Here is a 26,019-nt window from a genome sequence, read left to right as displayed (position 1 = left end):
TCTTCATTACAATTCACCCAGATCATCATCCTCGTTATTCATTATCAAATGAGAGGATGCTAAATAACCGGCTGTGGAGTTTTTGATTGTGCCACTCTTACAAATAATAGCCTAGGCATTTCAACCCCAATTAATTCAACCTTCAGTCTCAAATATGGAGTGGTTGAGTGGTGTGGCAGTGCTGTAATTTTTGGAAATGTGTTTTGATAGAAAATTTCTGTGGGATACCTAGTTACCAGAAATATGTACATGTTCTGGAAATCCTTATCTACATTACAAATTAGTACAATTCTGTCTAAAGAAAATATGTCAAATAGAAGCTTACACTTTCAGTATGCTCAATTGAATGTTATAATTTTATCAAGGTGTATATCAAGTATTTATTTATTTTTTTGGCGAGTTAGTAATATGCATTACCTGATACAATGATAGAAAAGCTGCAGCACTATTCGCCTTTAAAGATGCATTATGTGAAATTCATCCTAAACAAGTTATCCTCAACGGTTCAGATCTCAAATAGTATACACCCTCTGGTTCACTAATAATACAGAAAACATTTTGAAGAACTGAATTAATTTAATCTGTTCAGTGGCAATGTTATATCCATTTTAAAAATAAAATTTATTTAAAAAATTATATTTAAGTCCAGTCATTCAATAAAATTAGCAATCTAGTGCTGCTCCAAAACTTAACTGATCAGCAGGTGGTTAAAACAAATCAAATTTTCTAAATTTAAAGTGTATTTTAATATTTTTCCCATATAGGTGGAACAACGGTTGATCCAGGTAAGAGCTAAATTCTCAACAGGATAGCTTCCATCTCCACCATTTATGTGAGCTCCTTAGGAATTTTCAGTTTTATATTGTGTGACCTAAAAATTTAGCAAAAATGGTTCTTTTTAAAGTAACTGGTTTGTCACAAAGTTGCAAGTTTCACCATACAAACAAGTGTTGGTACCAACATGCCATAAGCACTTTATTTTTGCCATTCATTGTGTCAACTCTTACTTTACTGGCAAATGCAACATTTATTACCTGTCAGTGATGATCTTTGAAGATAGCTGTCAACCATGGCCAAAGTTCTGTATTCCTGTTGTTGAATAGGAAGTTACATGGTTTGTGTACAGTGACACGGAAGCAATAGGAATTTCCTTTCAAGTCAGAATGCTGTGACTTGGAAGGGAACCCACCTGTGGCAGTGTCCTCATACACTCATATCCTGTTCTAACTATATGTCATGGATTTGGCAGGTACTCATGACATAATCTTAATGAGTTGTGGCAAACTGTATCGTTTTCTGCCAATCCGCTGGTTTCATCAGCTGTGTAGAGAGGAGGAATGTCTTCTGCATGGTAACAGCTTGCTCGTACTGCCCTGGCTTGCTTATCCATAGACAGCTAGGATGAACATTCATGGATTGACCTTGACCAACTGAGGGCCTCCTTCCAGTGGTGGCACAGCATTATTATACCTTGGGACATTCTGGAGTTTAATTCTGGCACTGTCCTATAAGGAATCTCTTTACATCCTTACCATGTAATATGTGCGTTTACCCCAGGAGTTCCGGTGTACTTATTTTTTATTTATTCCTCTCTCCGCCCCCTTCCTTGCCATCCCCCCACCAACCCCACCGCTCCCCCCTTCACATAAAATTGTGTCTTAGGCTATATTTTTATTCATATTGCTTTGGCTTATGGTTTTTAGTAACTTTGTTATTCAACATTGTCAATAATTTTTCATGTTGTGAATATCATTAATTAAAATCAACTTACAATCTTTATTTAAATTAAATCGACCGAGCCTACTTTTAAAAAATTAAATCCCATTTTGGCTTATGTCAGTTATTTAACAGAAATTTATTATGTTTGCCTTAAGAGTTTTAAAATTTTATGAAAGGGAAAGAGATTAATTTCAAGAAAGCTAAGCTTAACTACCTGTTTTTTTTTCAAGAAAGGCTGGCTAAAAATTTATCCTCTACTCTAAAGAGCTTTGACAATTATTTTACTGATCATATTTTTGACTGTGAGCTGTAGGTATAATAATTTTTACGCAGGGGCTCCCTGAGACCTGAAAATTATTTCAAGGGTTCCTGCAGGGCAGAAAAGTTGAGGAAGGTTGGGTAGTGTATACGGTATAGATTTTTGAGGCATGTTGGCGGGGATGGTTGAGGGTTTAAATGAGTAGAAGAAGTTGTATTGCTGAATTGAGAGCGCATTGTAGAAAAGTATGTGAACAGGATATCTTGCTAGGATCATCCAACAAGGCATAATGGCAAACACCTAATAATAAGAGAAAGGCAATCACTTTGTTCAGGTTATACAATGGACATTTTAATATTAAGCAGAAATTAGAGGAACAGAGTTTAGCCATCTGCAATTGAGTGAGTCTCTTAAGAATTACAGAAGATGTAGGAGAGCACTTAAGAAGAAAGCCATGGAAGGGAATATTAGGAAAAAATCAAACCCTTAAGACCATAAGATATAGGAGCAGAAGTACCTATTTGGCCCATCAATTCTGCTCCGCCAATCAATCATGGACTGATCCAATTCTTCCAGTCATCCCACCCCCCCTGATTTTACCTCATACCCTTTGACGCCCTGGCGAATCTATCTCTGCCTTAAATACACCCAGTGACTTGGCCTCTACAGCTGCTTGTGCCAACAAATTCCACAGATATACAGCCCTCTGACTAAAGTAATTTCTCTGCATCTCAGTTCTAAAAGGACATCCTTCAATCCTGAAGTGGTGCCCTCTTGTCCTAGAATCCCCTACCATGGGAAATAACTTTGCCATATCTAATCTGTTCAGGCCTTTTAACATTCACCCCCCTCATTCTCCTGAACTCCAGGGAATACAGCCCAAGAGCTGCCAGACTTCCCTCATACGGTAACCCTTTTCATTCTTGGAATCATTCTCGTGAATCTTTTCTGAACCCTCTCTAATGTCAATACTTATAGTCATTCTATAAGTACATTTGGAGTAGGGAAAGAGTGTGCCTCCCCAGTCATCAAATTTATGAGGATATGCATAAGGTCATAAATGAAATCATCTTGTATGTATTCATCCAGGTGAAAGTTGTGGAGGATAGCTCATGCAAAGACTTGTTGATGGTCTGGTATGTATGATTTGTAAGAAAGTAGAGAATAAGGGCCAGATGAGATCTATCTTGGAATACAGTGGAAACAAAGGCAAGACTGCCAGGTGGGAGATCGTGGAGTGGATTGGAGAGCAGGTCATTGCAGTCTTTACACATCAGGTTTAGGTTTACAAAGTGACCGGGACCTGTTGGGTCTTATCTGCTGAGCGGGAGATTGCTTAGGTTATTAGTTACTTAGCAAGGGCCAATAAAAACAAGGGAAGTGAAAGCAGAGCGGCCATTGTGGAAGTGGAATATTATTGTAACCTATCGAATATTGAACAGCTTAGACAGAGTGGATGTGGAGAGGATGTTTCCAATAGTGGGCAAACCTAGGACGAGAGAGCAGAGCCTCAAAATAGAGGGATTTGCATATACAGCAGACATGAGGGGGAATTTCTTCAGCTGGGGGTGGTGAATTGCCACATACAGCTTTGGAGGCCAAGGCACTGAGTGTGTTTAAAGCAGAGTTTGATAGTTCTTGATTAATCAGGGCATCAAAGTTTGTGGGGAGAAGGCAGGAGAATGGGATTGAGAGACTAATATATCAGCCATGATGGAATGGTGGAGCAGACTCGAATGGCCGAATTCTGCTCCTGTGTCTTCTGGTCTAAGATATTAGAAGGATATAGCTAATTTCCTTTTATTTCTCAAGAGCAACCAGGTTTACTAGATTGAATGCTAGATTGGTCTGGAAGGTTAAGATACTGGATTTCAGGTGAGCTAGTTAATTGAATCCAAATTTGGCTTGATGATAAGGCAGAAGATCCTAGTGGAAGCATATTTTATTTTAATTGTAAATCTGTGAATAGTGGTGTACTATATGAACCAGTGCTAGGACTTTACTGTTAGTGAGGTATGTTAATTACTTGGACATGAAGATAGGAAGTATGTTTGTTGTGACGTGAGAGTTGTGGAGTTAGAGCAAGGAAGGTTGTCTAAGGTTATAACAGGACATAGATGAATTGAAAAATTTGGGCAGATCTTTGGTAGATGGAAGTTAAACCCGACAAGTGCTGGGTGAAGCATTTTGCATGTCAGATAAAGGTCAGATGTGTACTGTAAATGTTAGGATACTAGGAACTGTTGGCAAATGGAGGAACCATGTGTTCAAAAAGTAATATAGTTCTCTGAAAATGGCAACATAAGTGAGGTGAAGAAGCTGTATACATGTTTGCCTTCATTGGTCAGAGCATTTAGTATAAAAATTCTGTTCCAACTTTACAAAATACTGATTAGGCTACACATGTTATATTGTGTACAGTTCTAGTTGCTATATGAGAGAAGGAAAAACATCGAAACATAGAAAACCTATAGCACAATACAGACCCTTCGGCCCACAAAGTTGTGCCGAACATGTCCCTACCTTAGAAATTACTAGGGTTACCCATAGTCCTCTAATTTTCTAAGCTCCATGTACCTATCCAAAAGCCTCTTAAAAGACCTTATCGTATCTGCCTCCACCACCGTTGCTGGCAGTCCATTCCACGCCCTCACCACTCTCTGCGTTTAAAAAAAAAAACAACTTACCCCTGACATCTTCTCTGTACCTACTCTCAAGCACCTTAACCTGTGCCCTCTGGAGGGAGCCATTTCAGCCCTGGGAAAAAGCCTCTGACTATCCACACGATCAATGCCTCTCATCATCTTATACACATCTATCAGGTCACCTCTCATCCTCCATCACTCCAAGGAGAAAAGACCAAGTTCACTCAACCTGTTTTCATAAGGCATGCTCCCCAATCCAGGCAACATCCTTGTAAATCTCCTCTGCACCCTTTCTATGGTTTCCACATCCTTCCTGTAGTGAGGCGACCAGAACTGAGCACAGTACCCCAAGTGGGGTCTGACCAGGGTCCTGTATACAGAGGCATGCAAAAGTTTGGGCACCTCGGTCAAAATTTCTGTTACTGTGAATAGTTAAGTGAGTAGAAGATGATCTGATCTCCAAAAGTCATAAAGTTAAAGATAAAACATTCTTTTCAACATTTAAGCAAGATTAGTGAATTATTTTTGTTTTGTACAATTTTAGAGTGAAAAAAAGGAAAGGAGAACCATGAAGATGTTTGGGCACCCCAAGGGATTGGAGCTCTCAGATAACTTCTAGCAAGGTCTCAGGCCTTAAATTGCTTGTTAGCGCGATGGCTTGTTCACAGTCATTGTTAGGAAAGGCCAGGTGATGCAAATTTCAAAGGTTTAAAAATACCCTGACTCCTCAAACCTTGTCCCAACAATCAGTAGCCATGGGCTCCTCTAAACAGCTGCTTAGCACTATGAAAATTAAAATAAATGATGCCCACAAAGCAGAAGACTATAAGAAGATAGCAAAGCATTTTCAGGTAGCCGTTTCCTCAGTTTGTAATGTAATTAAGAAATGACAGTTAACAGGAACAGTGGAGGTCAAGTTGAGGTCTGGAAGACCAGGAAAACTGCTCGTAGGATTGCTAGAAAAGTAAATCAACACCCCCGTTTGACTGCAAAAGACCTTCAGGAAGATTTAGCAGACTCTGAAGTGGTGGAGCACTGTTCTACTGTGCAGCGACACCTGCACAAATATGACCTTCATGGAAGAGTCATCAGAAGAAAACCTTTCCTGTGTCCTCACCACGAAATTCAGCGTCAGAAGTTTGCAAAGGAACGCCTAAACAAGCCTGATGCATTTTGGAAACAAGTCCTATGGACTGATGAAGTTAAAATAGAACTTTTTGGCCGCAATGAGCAAAGGTATGTTTGAAGAAAAAAGGGTACAGAATTTCATGAAAAGAACCCCTCTCCAATTGTTAAGCATGGGGGTGGATCGATCATGCTTTGGGCTTGTGTTGCAGCCAATGTCACGGGGAACATTTCACTGGTAGAGTGAAGAATGAATTCAATTAAATACCAGCAAATTCTGGAAGCAAACATCACACTGTCCGTCAAAAAAAAGCTGAAGATGAAAAGACGATGGCTTCTACAACAGGAGAATAATCCTAAATACACCTCAAAATCCGCAACGGACTACCTCAAGAGGCGCAAGCTGAAGGTTTTGCCATGGCCCTCATAGTTCCCTGACCTAAACATCATCGAAAATCTGTGGATAGACCTCAAAAGAGCAGTGCATGCAAGATGGCCCCAGAATCTCACAGAACTAGAAGCCTTTTGCAAGGAAGAATGGGCGAAAATCCCCCAAACATGAATTGAAAGACTCTTAGCTGGCTACAAAAAGCGTTTACAAGCTGTGATACTTGCCAAAGGGGGTGTTACTGAGTACTGACCATGCAGGGTGCCCAAACTTTTGCTTCGGGCGGTTTTCCTTTTTTGTTATTTTGAAACTGTAAAAGATGGAAATAAAAAAGTAATCTTAAAATATTAAAGAAATGTGTCATCTTTAACTTGATGCCTTTTGGAAATTGGGTCATCTTTTACTCCCTTAGCTATTCACAGTAACAGAAATTTTGACTAAGGGTGCTCAAACTTTTGCACGCCACTGTAGCTGCAACATTACCTCTTGGCTCCTAAATTCATTTCTATGATTGATGAAGGCCAATACACCATACACCATATGCCAGGAATGTGTTTGGCAATTGAGAGTGCAGAACAAATTCCCCTGGATGTAGCCTTGATTGGAAGCCTTTAGAATAGAACAGCTGGTCTTGTTTCCCCTGGTCCAAAGGAGTCTGAGGGATCACCTGAAAAAAGATGTAAGATTATGAGAGGTATGAAAAAGCTAGATAGTCAAAATATTCTTTCGAATAGAAGAGCTGCAAAAACCAGAGAACATGGGTTAAAGTTAGAGGAGTTTTAAAGTGGATTTGAGGTTTAGGTTTCCAGTACAGAGAGGAGTTGATATCTGGAACACACTGCCACATGAGGTGTTTTAATTGGAAAGGATTGCTATGTTTGGGAGACACATGGCATAGAAGGAAGTGATACTATAACAGGTGAATAGAATTTTATTTTTCTTTATTGACATACAGCACGGAGTAGACCCTCCTGGTCCTTCGAGCTGTGCTGTCCAGCAATCACCCAGTTTAATCCTAGCTTAATCACGGGACAATTTATAATGATCAATTAACCTACCAACGAGTATGCCTTTGGAATGGGGGAGGAAACTGGTGCACCCGGAGGCAACCCACATGGTCAAGGGGAGAACATACAAACTCCTTACAGGCATTTGATAGAGTTAGGCATAAACTTCGGTGTGGAGATGCATTTCATTAAACAGCTGTACCAGCTTCATTTCTGAATTAATTGAACTTTTTTGATACTTTATAATTTTAGAATGCATATCTTTATCCTGAATAAATGCTTCATATAAATGCAGATTTATCTGTGTTGAGCCTTAAATTGATGGAGCAATTATGAGAGTTGAAGATGGTTTCAAGGGTATACCACGTTTGCAAGTAATATTTCAAGGAAAGTTGTTATAACATCACCTAACTTGTCCTACAGTTCACATTAACTCTACCTGGTGATGGTGGTGGCGTGTGTGTATCGCGAGGCTTAGTATCTTACCAGATTTTGAAAAATAGTGTTAATTTATCTGCTTGTTTCCTGCGTGTTTGCTCGATTTGGCTATGCGAACTACACTTACAGCAAATAGTCACTTTTGGACATTAACTATCAATGCACCAACTCAGTTTTGGGCTGTCCATTCAACTTTGACCAACTACCTCCGGAGTTAGTAAGGACACCGCAGACCTGCATTCAACTCGCTCTGACCGGAAGGGCCTGGTGCCAGCGTCAAGACCATAAACAAAGACGAGGGAAGTGTGGAGGTTTGCGTGCTAGGCTAAGGCTAAATCCACACCGGCCAGCGCTACCTAGAATCTTCCTCGCCAATGTTCGGTCTCTGATGGACAAGCTGGACGAACTAAGGACTTGGACCCTCACACAAAGAAGGCTTATGGATTGCAACATCATGTTTTTTACGGAGACGTGGCTAAACAGTGAGGTCCCAAACAACGTAGTAGAACTGGAAAGGCGCATGTTCTTCAGGGCTGACAGAGCTGCAACAGTGACAGGTAAAAGTCGGGGAGGTGGTTTATGCATCTACGTGAATCGATCATGGTGTACTGACTCTACCATTGCTGACACTTATTGCTCTGCTGATCTGGAGTACCTGATTATTCAGTGCAGACCTTTTTAGTCGACCTCAAGAGTTTACATGCATCATTGCTGTCGCAGTTTATGTTCCACCGGATGCTAATGCTAAAGTAGCCATGAAAGACCTCAGTGCCGCTATTAGCAAGCTGCAGACGTTGCATCCAGACGGAGCCTTTATTGTCGCTGGGGAGTTTAATCATTGTAACCTATGTTTCGTGCTTCCAAGACTTTACCAAAATGTATCATGCACCATAAGGGGTAATAAAACCTTAGATCACGTCTACACAAATGTGGCTGATGCTTACAAAGCCACTACCCTCCCCCACCTGGGACAGTCCGACCATCTTTCATTGTTTCTGCTTCCCAAGTATAGCCCGGTCATTAAACGTATGAAACCCACAATGAAGACTATTAAGATCTGGCTGGAGGGGGCTGACTCTGCTCTTCAACATCAATTCCAGCACGCAGACTGGAGCGTGTTTGCTGCCCATGCCACCACAGACTCTCAGATTAACATTGATTTATATACCAGCTCAGTCCTTGAGCACATCAGCAAGTGTGTAGATAGAATGACATCACAAAAACAAATAAAAGTTTTCCCCAGTCAGAAACCATGGATGAACAGAGAAGTTTGCCTCCTGCTCAAAACCAGAGATTCAGCCTTCAGGTCTGGAGACCGGGAGGCTTACAGCTCAGCCAGGGCCAGCCTGAGGAGGGGAATCTCTCAGGCTAAACACATATACAAACAGAGAATCGAGGAGCATTTCAACTCCTTGGACCCCTGGCGCATGTGGCATGGCATAGAGGTCATTATAGACTTCAAACCACCTCGAGCCCCCTTCCAGCTCTGCTTCCCTCCCTGATGAGCTCAATTACTTCTACGTCTGCTTTGACCAAGAGAACCGTCAAAGCAGATCTCCCACCTGGTGAACTGCCTCTCTCACTTTCCACCTCCGATGTATGCGCCACCCTGAGCAGGGTGAATGTACGGAAGGCAGCTGGTCCGGATGGAATACCTGTCCGTGTGCTCAGAGTCTGTGTAGGGCGGTTGGCCGGGGTCTTCACGGACATTTTTAATCTGTCCCTGGCCCAGGCAGTTGTCCCCACAAGCTTCAAGATCGCCACCATTGTGCCAGTGCCGAAGCATTCCACTGCCATGGGGCTGAATGACTTCCGTCCAGTTGTACTCACCCCCATCATTGCAAGGTGCTTTGAGAGACTGCTTCTATCACATCTGAAATCCTGTCTGCCCACTACCCTGGACTCCCATCAATTTGCCTATCACACCAACAGGTCAACAGAGGACGCCATCTGCACGGCACTTCACTCTGCCCTGACCCACCTGGTCAGCCCCAACTCTTACGTCAGAATGCTGTTCATTGACTTTAGTTCGGCATTCAATGCTGTGATCCCCTCCAAGCTGATTGCCAAACTTCACCAGCTTGGTATCAGCTCATCCCTCTGCAATTGGACCTTGGGCTTTCTGACTAACAGACCCCAATCAGTTAAGTTAGACAACCTCTCCTCCTCCACTCTCACCCTGAACACCGGCATGCCTCAAGGCTGTGTTCTGAGCTCTCTTTTTTACTACCTTTTCACCTATGACTGCGTTCCTGTACATGGTTCTAACTGCACAATCAAGTTCGCAGACGGCACCACGGTGGTTGGCCTGATCAGAGGGGATGACGAAACGGTCTACAGGGACAAGGTCCAGCACCTGGCCGCGTGGTGTGCCGACAACATCCTGGCCCTTCACACTCAGAAGATCAAGGAGATTATTGTGGACTTCAGGCATGTTAGGAGCCACACTCACGTCCCCATCTACATCAACGGAGCTGTAGTGGAGCGTTTATCGAGCTTCAAGTTCCTTGGTGTCCACATTTCCGAGGATCTCACCTGGTCCCTGAACTCCTCCATCCTGATCAAAAAGGCGCAACAGCGCCTTTATTTCCTCCGGAGCATCAAGAAAGCTCACCCCTGTCCCAAGATACTGACGGACTTTTGCCGCTATACCACTGAGAGCATACTCACCAACTGCATCTCAGTGTGGTATGGCAATTGTCCCATATCGGGCCGCAAGGCGCTCTAGCATGTGGTGAAAACTGCCCAGCGGATTATCGGCACCCAATTACCCACCATTGAGAACATTTACCATAAATGCTGCCTGGGCAGGGCGAAAAGCATCATCAAGGATGCATCTCACCCTAACCATGGACTTTTTACTCTCCTCCAATCTGGTAGGTGCTACAGGAGCCTCTGTTCCAGCACCAACAGGCACAAGAAGAGCTTCCTCCCTGAGGCTGTGACCCTGCTGAACCTCACATTACAGCGCTAAGCAGTATTGCACCCATATTGTACTGTCTTAGTACTTTTATATTTGTGTGCTGTAGCACTTACTGTTTATTCGCAGTTATTTTGTAAATAACACTGTTCTTTGCATTTCTGGTTTGATGCTAACTGCATTTCATTGGCTTTGTATCTGTACTCAGCACAATGACAATAAAGTTGAATCTAATCTAATTATTGGCAAATAATATTAATGTTTGAGATTGCCCTGCTCCATGCTACTAATTTTATTGTGCTAATAAATACTCAAAAGTAAGGCATGCAGTCTCATAGTAACATAGACAAAATGATGGAGGAACTTCTAGTCTTGTGTCTTCGCTGCCTTTTCATTAAGAACATAGCTGATCTTGTATCTTAGAGACTCCATACTCCATCTTTTCATTTTCTTAATATCTAAAGTTTTGTTGATCTCTTAAGTATATTCAGTTACTGTGCTTCCACCAACATAATTGGGGACAATTACAATGGTATAATCCAGTGATTTCCCAACGGGGGTGGTACCGGCCCCCAAGGGGGCGGTTATGTGTCTTGAGGGGCCAATAGGGGAAATAGAAGTTGTTGGGGAAGCGTTCACGATTCTTGCAAGGGGCGGTAAGCGACATCCTAACATGAGGGTTGAGAGCTGATTGACCATTTGCAGAGCAGGCACTTCCAAAAAAAAAAAAGGGATAAGGCACTGGAACACAGGATGAACCATAGCTCTGCAGGCAGTGAGCATTCATCGTCACAGTGTATCTGAAACCTGGCAATTTCATCTGACCTTACCAACCAAACAGACTTTATCAAGGATGCATAAATTAGGAACCAGAGTGCCCAACAGTTCACTTGGCTCATGGCATGGAATGAATTCATGCCGTTTAACAATTAGTAAGTCAAGTACACCCTCTCAACTTTCTGGGCAGATCTATGGAAAACAGGTCACGCAACGATACAGCGCTGGCTGGAACCAAACGTTGAAAGAGAGCCAATCAGTGAACCTGCCGACTCCGAGGGTTCCTCTTAAGGTTTCAAAGTGACCTCAGCTTCATATATGTGGTCAAGAGTCATCTTTGGGGATTATGAGACCTTATATGATTGGTCAATCGAGCCAACTGAAGTAGTATAAAGGTAGCTTGCTGAACACCAGCTCTGTCCTGACTAACATTGAGATTCCAACCTGAATCCTTGTCAACGTAATCATCATCACCTCACTGTTCTTTTGCGTGCTGCTACCACCAATCTGTCCGTGTTAACTCACTGCCGTTGTCAACATTTGACAGGTATTTCCAGTTGGTGATCATTTTTTAATTTTAATTTAGCCCCATTAACGATGGATAAATATGTACGGCACGATCTCTACAAGTCTGAGTTAGTGAAGCCTTGAATTCTGATTCTGCTAAGAAACTGAACTACAGAAAGTGCGTCAATACAATGTGACCGACCAGGAGTATGGTTTAATGTCGTTCTTGTCAAATCAGCGATGCCCCTTGTGTCTTATTTGCAATACCGCACTACCTAATGAAGCCATGATACCACCAAGATTGCTTGAACATTTCTTTAAAAGGTCACTCACCATATTACTCAGTTCCAGAAGATGAAAGAAGCATTTGAAAACTGTTGCATACTCAAGGCTTTTGCCAAGAAAGCTAAAAATGACCTTGATAGACGTCTCAATGCTTCCTATAACATTTCCAAAATGATAGCAAAGTGTGGAAAATCCCATACAATTGAGGAAAGATTAATAATGCCTGCTGTATCAGAAGTGCTCACCACTGTTCTTAATATGGATACCAATATTTTAAAATCAGCTCCTTTGAGTAATAACTGTATTGACAAAATGAGTGAAGATATTGAGTATCAACTATGCACAGAGCTGGAAAAACAGAATTTGGGATATAACTGGATGAGCCTAGAATTAAACTAGAGTTGCTGGGGGGGTGGGAACCGAACTTTAGAGATGGAGGAAGAGGCAGTTGGCTCACAAATAGAGATAGCTTGTAGACAGTGCAAGAGGGAGGATAGGCAGGTGATATAGAAGGGATGCGCTCAGACCGATGGTTTGAGCTGTGTCTATTTTAATGCAAGGAGTCTTAGGAACAAAGTGGTGAGCTTAGAGCGTGGATCAGAACTTGGAAGTATGATGTTGTGGCCATTACAGAGACGTGGATGGCTCTGGGCGGAAGTTAAGAACAGGAAGGGGTCAATACTACTGGGTGTTTTTATCATGCAATAGTAACAGGGACATTGAAGAGCAGATAGGAAGACAGATGTATTAATAACAGGGTTGCCGTGGTGGGAGATTTTAATTTCCCAATTATTGACTGGCATCTCTCTAGAGTGAGGGTTTAGATGGGGTGGAGTTTGTTAGGTGTGTTCAGGAAGGGTTCCTGTCCCGATATGTAGATAAGCCTACAAGGGGAGAGGCTGTACTTAATCTGGTATTGGGAAATGAACCTGGTCTGGTATCAGATCTCTCAGTGGGAGAGCATTTTGGAGATAGTGATCACAATTCTATCTCCTTTACCATAGCATTGGAAAGGGATAGGAGCAGACAAGTTAGGAAAGTGATTAATTGGAGTAAGGGGAAATATGAGGCTATCAGGCAGGAAGTTGGAAGCATAAATTAGGAACAGATGTTCTCAGGGAAATGTACGGAAGAAATGTGGCAAATGTTCAGGGGATATTTGCATGGAGTTCTGCATAGGTATGTTCCAATGAGACGGAGAGGATGGTAGGGTACAAGAACCATGGTGTACAAAGGCTGTTGTAAATGTAGTCAAGAAGAAACGAAGAGCTTACGAAAGGTTCAAAAAGCTATGTAATGATAGAGATCTAGAAGATTATAAGGCAAGCAGAAAAGAGCTTAAGAAAGAAATTAGGAGAGCCAGAAGGGGCCATGAGAAGGCCTTGGCGGACAGGATTAAGGAAAATCCCAAGGCATTCTACAAGTATGTTAAGAGCAAGAGAAATTACCCATTTCTTTGCAGTGTGGAAGAACAGAACCATAGGGTGCAGAGGAGATTTACAAGGATGTTGCCTGGATTGGGGAGCGTGCCTTATGAGAATAGGTTGAGTGAACTCGGCCTTTTTTGCTTGGAGGATGAGAGGTGACCTGATAGAGGTGTATAAGATGATGAGAGGCATTGATTGTGTGGATAGTCAGAGGCTTTTTCCCAGAGCTGAAATGGCTAGCACAAGAGGGCACTATTTTAAGGTGCTTGGAAGTAGGTACAGTGGAGATATCAGGGGTAAATTTATTACACAGAGAGTGGTGAGTGTGTGGAATAGGCTACCGGCGCTGGTGGTGGAGGCGGATACGATAGGGTCTTTTAAGGGACTTCTGGACAGGTACATAGACCTCAGAAAAATAGAAGGTTATGGGTAACCCTAGGTAATTTCTCAGGTTAGGACATGTTTGGTATGGCTTTGTGGGCTGAAGGACCTATATTGTGCTGTAAGTTTTCTATGTTTCTATGTCTAACAGGAAGAGAGCTTACAAAAATAAATTATCGAACTTCAGAATGATGAAGATGCAAGAATGGTTTTCAAAAATGTTGGCTTTTGTGGTATGTGACTACTGTGTCATACAAAATTTCCTGGTTCTGGTGAAGAGCCAAACTGCTCTTCATTGCATTCCCATCCTCCTATATTGTTGAAAAAGGCTTCAGTGCAGTGAAGCACATACTCACAAAAAACAGAAACCACTTGAACATTGTCTTGCACGGGGACTTAAGGCTTTTGCTATTGCAACTTGAACCATATATTTCAACTCTTGCTGAAAACCATCAAGCTCAAGGATCACGTTGATATCAAAATTGCCGTACAGTGCGCTGGTAATATGTAAGCTAGGTTTAAAGTGAAATAAAAATTTAAAGCAGAATAATTTTTCTCATCTTAGCATATGGTAGATGTGTTTTTACACTATGGGGGTGCCAGAAAGTATATTGCGCCTAAGATGGGCGTTGGCATGCATGAAGGTGCTTTAGGAGGGCGTTGGCATAAAAAAGATTAGAATAAACTTGTTTAATCCAGTATGACCAAATCTGTAAACAAAGCTAGCTATAAGCAAGATAAATATTTCATCATCTTGTTCCATATTATTGTGAATAACAGACATTCCTGAAGGGTGTGCCAGAACTATATCCCATAATTTGCCACCATGAACTTCACAATATATTGAATGTTGATATCCTGGGTAATTTTTAATTTCATTCTGTTGTTACGCAGGTGGATCTAACCAAGGAGGCGGAAAAGGTGAGTTTTATATTTTACTTGTTATGCTGTGTCTTGCATTGTCCATGTTCTACCGCCTAGATTGTTACTTACTTGGCACTCAGTCTTTAAGATGTGACATAATTTGTTGTGACGTTGCAAAAGTTTTCATTTGTTTCAGCAAGGATTTGGAAATTTCTATCAACTTTTTTCTTTGTTGGTGATACGTAGTAATAATTGTAAGAAAGTTAGTTGTCTTTAAAACCATATTGTCTATTTATCATATGTTGCATCTATGTGCTTCAGATCGTCAGACCATATGACATTGGAGCAGAAGTAGGCCATTTGGCCCATTGAGTCTACTCTGCCATTCAATCATGGACTGATCCAATTCTTCCGGTCATCCCCACTCCCCAGCTTTCACCCCATACCCTTTGATGCCCTGGCTAATCAAGAACCTATCCATCTCTGCCTTAAATACACCCAATGACTTGGCATCCACGGTTGCTCGTGGCAACAAATTCCACAGATTTACCACCCTCTGACTAAAGTAATTTTTCCGTATCTCATTTCTAAAAGGACATCCTACAATCCTGAAGTTGTGCCCTCTTGTCCTAGAATCTCCTACTGTGAGAAATAATATTGCCATATCTAATCTGTTCAGGCCATTTAACATTCTGATTGTTTCTTTGCGATCTCCTCTCCCCCATTCTCCTGAACTCCAGGGAATACAGCCCAAGAGCTGCCAGATATTCCTCATATGGTAACCCTTTCATTCCTGGAATCATTCTCGTGAATCTTCTCTGAACCCTCTCTAATGTCAGTATATCCTTTCTAAAATAAGGAGCCCAAAACTGCACACAATACTCCATGTGTGGTTCCACAAGTGCCCTGTAGAGCCTCAACATCACTTCCCTGCTCTTATACTCTAGAAATGAATGCCAGCATTGCATCCGCCTTCTTCACAACCGACTCAACCTGGAGGTTAATCTTTAGGGTATCTTGCAGAAGGACTCCCAAGTCCCTTTGCATCTCTGCACTTTGTATTCTCTCCCCATCTAAATACTAATCTGCCTGTTTTTTTCTTCCACCAGAGTGCATGACCATACACTTTACAGAATTGTATTTTATTTACCACTTCTTTGCCCATTCCCTTAAACTATGTAAGTCTCTCTGCAGACTCTGTTTCCTCATTTCTACCCACTTCTCCACCTATCTTTGTATCATAGGCATATGTAGCCACAAATCCATTAATACCATAGTCCAAATCATTGACATACATCGTAAAAAGCAGTGGTCCCAACACCGACCCCTGTACTCCACTGGTAACCAGCAGGCAGCCAGAATAGGATCCCTTTATTCCCACTCTCTGTTTTCTGCTGACCAGCCAATGCTCCACCCACGCTAGTAGTTTCCCTGTAATTCCATTGCCTCTTATCTTGCTAAGCAGCCTCATGTGCGGCATCTTGTCAAAGGCCTTCTGAAAATCCAAGTACAGCACATCTGCTGCATCTCTTTTGTCTACCTTGCTTGTAATTTCCTCAAAGAATTGCAGTAGGTTTGTCAGGCAGGATTTTCCTTTCAGGAAACCATGCTGGCTTTGGCCTACCTTGTCATGTGCCTCCAGGTACTCCGTATTCTCATCCCTAACAATTGATTCCAACAACTTCCCAACCACTGATGTCAGGCTAACAGGTCTATAGTTTCCTTTCTGCTGCCTCCCACCCTTCTTAAATAGAGGAGTAACATTTGCAATTTTCCAATCATCTGCTATAATGCCAGAATCTATCGATTCTTGAAAGATCATTGTTAATGCCTCCACAATCTCTCTAGCTACTTCCTTCAGAACCTGACCGTGCATTCCATCAGGTCCACGAGATTTATCCACTGTGAGACCATTAAATTTCCTGAGTACCTTCTCAGTCATAATTGTCACTGCACAACCTTCACGTTCCTGACACTCTTGAATGTCCGGTATACTGCAGACATCTACCACTGTGAAAACTGATGCAAAATACATATTCAGCTCCTCTGTTATCTCTGCACTTCTCTTTACAATATTTGCAGTGTCATTTTGTATTGGTCCTATATCTATCCTCGTCTCTCTTTTACCCTTTATATTCTTAAAAAATGTTTTTAGTATTTTTTTTGATATTAGTTGCCAGCTTCCTTTCGTAATTCATCGTTTCCTTCCTTATGACCTTCTTAGTTCCCTTCTGCAAGTTTTTAAAAGCTTCCCTATCCTCTATCTTTCCACTAGCTCTGGCTTCCTTGTACGCCCTCTCTTATGCTTTTATTTTGGCTCTGACTTCACTTGTCAGTCACGGTAGTGTCCTTCTTCCCTTTGAAAATTTCTTCTTATTTGGAATATATCGGTCTTGTACTTTCCTTATTTTTTTGCAGAAGCTCCCGCCATTGCTGCTCTCCTGTCTTTCCTGCAAGTGTCCCTTCCCATTCAACTTTGGCCAGTTCCCCTCTCATGTCATTGTAATTTCCTTTATTCCACTAAAATACCGACACATTGGATTTTATTTTTCCCCCTCAAATTTCAAAGTGAACTCGATCGTATTGTGATCACTGTTTTCTAAGAGTTCCTTAACCTTAAACTCTCTTATCACCTCCAGATCATTGCACAACACCCAATCCAGCACAGCCGATCCCCTAGTGGGCTTAATAACAAGCTGCTCTAAAAAACCATCCCTTAAGACATTCTACAAATTCTCTCTCTTGAAGTCCAGTGCTGACCTGGTTTTCTCAATCCACTTTCATGTTAAAATCCCCAACAATTATCATGACATTGCCCTTCTGACATGCCATTTCTATCTCCTGCTGTAATTTGTAATCCATATCTCGGCTGCTGTTTGGAAACCTGTATACAACTTCCATTATGGTCCTTTTACCCTTGCCATTTCTTAACTCAACCCATAGAGACTCTATACCTTCCAATCCTATGTCATCTCTTTCCAATGACTTAATATTATTTCTTATACACAGAGCCACACCACCCCCTCTGCCTACTAACCTATCTTTCTGATATACTGTATATCCTTGTATGTTCAGCTCCCAATGGCAGCCATCCTTTAGCCAAATTTCAGAGATGGCCACAATGTCATATTTGCTAATCCGTATCTGAATTTCAAGATCGTTCATTTTATTCCTTATGCTGCGTGCATTCAAATACAACACTCTCAGTCCAATATTTGTTGCTTTCTGTTTTAACTGCACCATGCATCTATTACCCTGTAACTCATGCCACTGGCTGTGATTGAGCCTCATCTCCTGCCTGTTCTTCCTATAATCTCTGTTGCACATTATCTTTGAGTTATATCTGCTTTTCCCTTCCTTAGCCCTATCACTCCAGTTCCCACCCCCCTGCCAAATTAGTTTAAACCCTCCCTAACAGCTCTATTAAATGTGCCCGCTAGGATGCTGGACCCCTTTGAGTTCAGGTGTAACCTGTCTTACCTCCCCCAGCTTCAGTGGATTCCTGCTGAGAGGGTGTGAACAAAAGGGTCAAACCAGTGGAGGATGGAATAATGAGCAAGCTGTTCGCTTTCTGTAGAACAAGAGAAAAAAAGGGCATGCATTTGTGGTTACAGTCAACATAGCGCTTTCTGTTACCAATGCCACAGTCAAAGTGGTATGATTTGTGTATTAAGAAAACATTAGATAGCTTTTCCCACTTGATTCTCTTTAAAATTGATCTTTGATTTGTCTGAGCTGTATTTTCAAAAGATGTTCTTCTACTGAATTTTAATGCTGAGAAGACTGCTTTTGTTTTGTTACCCATCAGTATTATTGAGAATGTTGAACTGCAGTAGTCATGGATGATAATGGTTTTAAAATAGATTAGATAAACAGTTTCTTTTGTTTCCTTTTGTCTTCTTGATCTTTGCTGAAATCAATAGTAAGTGCTATTCATCCACATGGTACTATCTATGATTTATAATAGCAATATCCTTGCAGGAACTATAATACCACACCAATTCCAGCACTTAGATCCTCTGGTTTGATGTTTTCGTGCGCATATCCAGATACTGAAGTGTTTTGTGAATTTCTGCTTCTAGCATCCTCTCCTTAAAGTACGATAACAAGTTCTGAGTGAAAGCATTCCTCCTTGGATATCCCTTTAAATTGTCTCTTGTCACAGATAACTGCATTCTGACACCTAGCATTTAATTCCCCATTGAATTTTATTTACTTGTACCCAAGGAGAGCAGCACAGTTACAGTCACAAAAGGTATTCTAAAACTGCCACTAGCAATTGTTAAAAAGTAACCTACATTGACCAGTGAAACATCTTGCACAGTTCCTCATGCTTTATCGGTGTACAAAGAAGAAAAGTCACTAATCATGATGTATACTTAAGGCATTAATGATCAATCAAAACTACGTGTAATTCAAAGCAAAACTTTGTGGAGGAACATGCATATTCTTCAATCCTTCACAGACGAGGGGTGATTGATAAGGTTGTTGCCTAAGGTAGAAGGAGTCAATTTTAGAAAACCTAGCACATTTATTTTTCAACGTAGTCCCCTCCTACATTTACACACTTGGTCCAGTGGCCGTGGAGCATACGGATATCGGACATCCAGAAAGTGTCCATAGCATGGGGTGATTGATAAGTTCGTGGCCTAAGATAGAAGGAGATGAGTTATATAGCTCTCGTTACATGCACATGCAGTTCAACTCTTTGAGTGATTATGCAGAAAGTTTGAAATTGATAACTCATCAGGGTGCTTGATAAGTCCGTGGCCTAAGGTAGAAGGAGATGATTTATTAACTTCAAACTTTCTGCACAATCACCCAAAGAGTTGACCTGCATGTGCATATAACGAGAGCTGTATAACTCATCTCCTTCTACTGTAGGCCACGAACTTATCAATCACCCATCTACAGACACTTTCTGGAGGTCCAAGATCCGTATGCTCCACGACTGCTGGACTAAGTGTGTAAATGTAGGAGGGGACTACGTTGAAAAATAAATGTGCTAGGTTTTCTAAAATTGACTCCTTCTACCTTAGGCCACGAACTTATGATTCACCCCTTATATATTTAATAAGATTAAAAAGTGATCTATTCAGGGTGGCACGGTAGCATAGTGGTTAGCACAACGCTTTACCTGCTGCCACCTGTAAAGAGTTTGTCTGTTCTCCCTGTGACTGCGTGGCTTTCCTCCGGGTGCTCCGATTTTCTCTCACGGTCTAACGATGTACCAGTTGGTAGATTAATTGGTCATTGTAAATTGTCCTGTGATTAGGTAAAACAGGGGATTATTGGATGGCATAGCTTGAAGGTCCTAATCTATGATGTATCTAAACAAATAAGTAAGTAAATAAATAAATGTCTTTATTTTAATGGAGAGTGATGATCCAGTAGTTACCGTGTGCTTTCTAATCCTTCATTTGCATCTTTATCTTGTCTAGTTTGCTGAGTCTAGTTATGATTCTGGAAAATTACATGTTCCCAGTGTAATTTATTATTCCAAGGACCTTGCTCTGTACAACTGTGCCTATATTAACCCTTTAATCCAGCTTTCACACCTCAAGCTCTTAGTCTAAATGTAATTTAGATACCTTGACCTTAAAATCCTAAAAATCAATCTATACGACCATAAGATATAGGAGCAGAATTAGGCCATTTGGCCCATTGAGTCTGCTCCAGCATTTCGTCATGGCTGATCCGGTTTTCCTCTCAGCTCCAATCTCCTGCCTTCTCTCAGTATCCCTTCATGCCTTGACCAATCAAGAATCTATCAACCTCTGCCCTAAATATACATGTAGACTTGGTCTCCACAGCTGCCTGTGGCAACAAATTCCATAGATTCACCACTCTCTGGCTAAAGAAATTCCTCCTAATGTCTGTTCTAAAAGGACACACATCTATTTTGAGGCTGTGTTCTCTGGTCTTAGACTCTCTCCTCATGGTAAGCATCCTCTCGACATCCACTCTAACGAGGCCTACAGGTTTCAATGAGGTCACCCCTCATTCTTCTGAACTCTAGTGAATACAGGCTCGGTCTTCAACCGCACTTTATATTTCAAAGCTAGAAACATTTTCATGAACCACTTTTGAACCCTCTCCAGTTTCAGCCATTCTTTCTAAGACAAGGGACCCAAAACTGCTCACAATACTCTAAATGAGCCCTCACCAGTGCTTTATAAAGTCTCAGCATTACATCCTTGCATTTATATTGTAGTCCTCTTAAATGAATGCTAACATCACATTCGCCTTCCTCACCACAGACTCATCCTGCAAATTAACCTTCAGGGAATCCTGCACAAGGACTCCCAAGACCCTTTGTGCCACAGTTTTTTGGATTTTCTCTCCATCTAGAACATAGTCATCCCTTTGATTTTTTTCTACCAAAGTGCATGGCCATACATTTCCCAACACTGTTCCATCTGCCACTTTGCCCATTCTCCTAATCTATAGCCTCTCTACTTCCTCGAAGCTACCAGCCCCTCCAGCTTTCTTCGTATCGTCTGCAAACTTTGCAACAAAGCCATCAATTCCATCATCCAATTCATTGATATATAAAGTAAAGAGAATCAGCCCCAACACGGACCCCTGTGAAACACCACTAGTCACTGGCAGCCAGCCAGAAAAGGCTTCCTTTATTCCCACTCTTTGCCTGTTGCCAATCAGCCACTGTTTTATCTATGCTAGAATCTTTCCTGCAATCCCATGGGCTCGTAGCTTATTAAGCAGCCTCATGTGAGGCACCTTGTCAAAAGCCTTCTGAAAATTCAAATACACAACGTCAACTGATTTTCCTTTGCCTATCCTGCTTGTTGTTTTTTCAAAGAATTCCAACAGGTTTGCCAGGCCAAGATTTTCCCTTGAGGAAACCATGCTGAATATAGCCTATTTTATCAAATGCCTTCAAGTACCCCAAAACTATATCCTTATCAATCGACTCCAACATCTTCCTAACTGCTGGGGTCAGACTAACTGGCCTATAATTTCCTTTATTCTGCTGCTCTCCCTTCTTGAAGAGTGGAGTGACATTTGCAATTTTCCAGTCATCTGGAACCATTCCAGAATGTAATGATTCTTGAAAGATCACAATTAATGCCACTACAATCTCTTCAGCTACCTCTTTCAGAATTCTGGAGTGTGTACCATCTGGTCCAGGTGACTTATCTACCATCAGACCCTTTAGTTTCCCAAGAATCTTCTGCATAGTAATGGTAACTTTACACCTCTAGTGTCTTACACAGTGAAGACTGGAGGTCACTCAGACTTCCCACATCCCGCACAGTACAAATTGCCACTGGAGCCAACCTCACTAATATACTATGCCCTAACAGACGAGGATTGACAAATAAGGAGAAAGAGAAAGTAACTTACAAGACAGTGTATCTCCCCCAAACTTGATCTCGCCTAACTCCTCACTGCTCATGCACAGCTCCTCCATGGAGAGTGTTAGGAGCACCATGTTTCTGTGAGTGCACATAATAGACAATCTCACATGGTCTCTCAACACCAGCAATTGGTTTAACATCTGTCGTTGGGAAAACGCTTGAAGCTATCATTAAAGAAGAAATAGTGAGGCATCTGAAAAGAAATGGATCCATCAAGCAGATGCAGAATGGATTCAGCAAAGTCAGGTCCTGTTTGACAAGCTTACTGGAATTCTTTGAGGATATACAGTAATGAGCACAGTAGATAGAGGGAAGCAGATGGACGTTATTTATTTGGATTTCCAGAAGGCACTTGATAAGGTGCTGCTTAAAAGACATCCGTGAGATAAGGATGCATAGGGTTGGGGTGATGTACCAGCATGGATAGAGGATTAGTTAACTAATAGAAAGCAGAGAGTAGGGATACGTGGGTGTTACTCTGGTTGGCAATCAGTGGTGTGAGTGGTGTGCCTCAGGGGTCGGTACTGGGCCTGTAACTGTTCACGATGTACATTAACAATCTGGAAGAAGGAACAGGATGTAGTCTGTCTAAGTTTGCTAATGATACTAAATTTAGTGGAAAAGCAAATTGTGCAGAAAATTATGGAGAGTCTGGAGAGAGATATTGATAGGTTGAGTGGGCAGGGGTCTTGCAGATGGAATACAATGTTGGTAAATGCGAGGTCATCCACTTCGGAAGAAAAATGGAACAGCAGGTTATTATTTAAATGGTAAAAAAACTGCAACATGCAGCTATGCAGAGGGACTTGAGAGTGCTTATGCATGAATCACAAAGGTTGGTTTGCAGGTGCAACAGGCTATCAAGAAGGTAAATGAGATATTGGCCTTCATTGCTAGAGGGATTGAATTTAAGAGCTGGGAGGTTATGCTGCAACTGCACAGGGTACTGGTGAGGCTGCATCTGGAATACTAAGTGCAGTTTTGGTGGCCTTACTTGAGGAAAGATATACTAGGTTTGGAGGTGGTGGAGAGGAGGTTCACCAGGTTCATTCCAGAGATGTGGGGGTTAAACTGTGAGGAGAGATTGATTCACCTGGGACTGTACTCATTGGAATTCAGAAGAATGAAACAAGATCTTACAGAAACATATAAAATTATGAAAGGGATAAATAAGATCGAGGCAGAAAAGTTGTTTCCACTAATAGGTGAGACTAGAACTAGTGTATATATCCTCAAGATTTGGGAAAGTAGATTCAGGATGGGGATGAGGAGGAACTGCTTTTCCCAGAGAGTGGTGAATCTGTGAAATTCTCTGCCCAATGAAGCAGTGCAGCTACTTCATGAAATGTATTTAAGACAAGGTTGGATACATTTTTGCATAGTAGGGGAATTGAGGAAAAGGCAGTTAGGTGGAGATGAGTCCATGGCCAGATCAGCCATGATCTTATTGATGGGCTCGATGGGCCAGATGGCCTACTCCTGCTCCTATTTCTTATGTTCCTATGTTCTTTGGTCAAGTGGAGCAGCATTTCCACTTTATAGGGTGAGTGAGGCTTCCCACTCCCATTTTAGCCAATTTTTACAGGTACATCATCAAGAGTGTGCTGACCAGCTGCAAAACCATCTGGTATGGGAATTGCAAGCATCTGACCACAGGTCCCTACGAAAGATTGCTAGGACTGTGGAGAGGATGGTTGAGGTCTCTCTCCCACACATTAGAGATATTTGTCAGGAGCGAGTGCTGTGTATGCAGGGCCCTTATCTTTGTCAATGAGCCTTCTTGTATGTCTGACATTCTACTTAACCCTCTCCCATCAGGCAGGAGGGACTGTACCATTAAGACAAGAACTGTTCAAAGTTCAGACTGAATTTATTATCAAAGTACATGTATCTTACCAAATACAACTCTGAGACTCATTTTCTTGCAGGCATCCTCAGTAAATCCAAGAAACATTTGACAACCCAGGGTCTGATTGTGCATCCTCAGACTTCCTGGGAAGTTATTGTTGAGGCATCGTCTTTAGCCATAGGTGAAGCCCTGGAAGACTAGATGGGGTTGTGGATGGGGGCTTATGTACTATTATTTAAGAAAGATAGCAAAGACAAGCCAGGGAGCTAGAGACTTGTGAGCATGGCATCACTGGTGGGTAAGTTAGCGGAGAGGATTCTTGGGGACAGGGTCTACTAGTATTTAGTTAAGCAATTCAGATTAGGGATAGTCAGCACAGGTTAGTGATGAGGGAATGGCAGTAGGAAATTGTTTATATGGACTTTCGAAGGGCCTTTAACAACGTCCCATAGTGAAAGGCTAATCTAAAAGGTTGGATCTAATTAGATGCTGGGAAAGCAAGCCTGTTGATTCAATGGTAGGAAGCAGAGGGTGATGGTGGAAAGTTGTTTATCAGACCAAAGGCTTGTGACTAGTTATATATCACGTGAACTGGTGCTGGGCCCATTGTTATTTGTTATACAGTAAACTGTATGACATTTGCTCATTGCTGCCATCAGGAAGGAGGTATAGGAGCCTGAAGAAACATACTCAACATTTTAGGAACTGTTTGTTTCCCTCTACCACCAGATTTCTAAATGGTCCATGAACACTACCCCACTATTTCAATGGTTCAATTTAGTGTATATAGTATACAAGCTGAAGTTGTTACTCTTTGCAGACATCCATGAAACAGAAGAAAAACCCCAAAGAATGAATGACAGAAAACTGTTAGAACCCCAAAGCCCCTTCCTGTGCAAAAGCATAAACCCTCCTCCCTTGTCTCTACCTACTTGCTTCAGCAAAAGTATCAGCTCCCCCACCACCCACCATGCAATCAACAGCAAAGCCCCCAGAGACCATGATCTGGAGTCCCATCAAAAAAATTACTGTCCATCCCAACACTTCAACATCTCACTCTCACTAATGAAGGAGAGCGAGGTATCACTTCTGCCTGAGCAAGAGTGGAGGACAAAGGCTCACTGTTTCAGTGTTACAATCTGCAGCATTGCTTATTTTGACAGCTTAGACTTGTATTTACTAAGATGGATGCATAATAAAATAGGAATATACATCCTGATACTCTGCATTCTGCTCAAAAAAGTTGCTCAAGGGGATGTCACGTGATGACGTAGGATTGAGACGTGGAAATCCAGCTCTCCCGTAAAAAAATCAGCAAAGTACTGTTTAAATAAAGAAAAGTTGTTAAATAGTTTTTGAAAACTACTTATAAACTATTCAAGATTATTTTACGATCTGCCTCGTAAACAGAAGCAGAAGAAGACTGCTGTTTTGATGACACCACCAGATGGGAAGGAAAAACGGCCTACTACAGCGATGGAACCTCGGGCTCAGGTTGGGTCTCTTTCCGAGGAGACACATTTTATCTCTGGCATTGAAGAACAGGGGGCAATGGCAGCGGCAGCGGTCCCTGGAAAGAAGAAGCGGGAATTGCGCATGCGTAAAGAAGTAGGCATGCGCAAATCGGTACAAATCAAACTACAAGAACCGACTGCCACTGAAAGTGAAAGTGACCTGAAGTCAGAATCGGATTCCCCAGAGAATACAGGTGAAGACGAGGAGGAAGAAGAACAAGAAGAGATTAAAAGTAAAGGATATCGTGGAGACATAAGAGAGTCTTTAGTGCAAATAATGCTTGAATTAAAAGGAATAAATATAGAGGTTAAAAACATGAAGATTATGTTCGATAGAGCTATGAAAAGACAGGAGAAAATGGATAAGGAAGTTAAAAAGTTGGAAGGAACAATGGAGGATACTAATGATAGTGGAGAAAACAGAAAATGATATTCTTGCCTTGACAATCGAAAGAGATCGGTTGTGGGAAAAAGTGGATGTGCTGGAAAACTTTAGTAGGCAAAATAATATTAAGATTGTTGGTCTTAAAGA

The 26,019-nt window shown here is 41.7% G+C and overlaps 1 protein-coding gene across 2 annotated transcripts in view; it reads left to right on the top strand.

Moving 5' to 3' along the window:
* Nucleotides 1–26,019, top strand: part of LOC140196836 (receptor-type tyrosine-protein phosphatase alpha) — a 202,387-nt gene that overhangs the window by 89,355 nt on the left and 87,013 nt on the right. Inside the window, exons 5-6 of one of the 2 annotated variants that reach the window (XM_072256681.1) lie at nt 765–785; nt 14,773–14,799. In XM_072256681.1, the coding sequence (XP_072112782.1) occupies nt 765–785; nt 14,773–14,799 (48 nt within the window). The remainder of the gene's footprint in view (nt 1–764; nt 786–14,772; nt 14,800–26,019) is intronic. The other variant, XM_072256682.1, reaches the window with a different exon arrangement.

This window comes from Mobula birostris, chromosome 4 (assembly GCF_030028105.1).
Source record: "Mobula birostris isolate sMobBir1 chromosome 4, sMobBir1.hap1, whole genome shotgun sequence".
NCBI classification, from domain to species: Eukaryota; Metazoa; Chordata; class Chondrichthyes; order Myliobatiformes; family Myliobatidae; genus Mobula; species Mobula birostris.
Note: the sequence above shows the minus strand (reverse complement) of the source record. Positions and strands in the feature narration are given on the sequence as shown.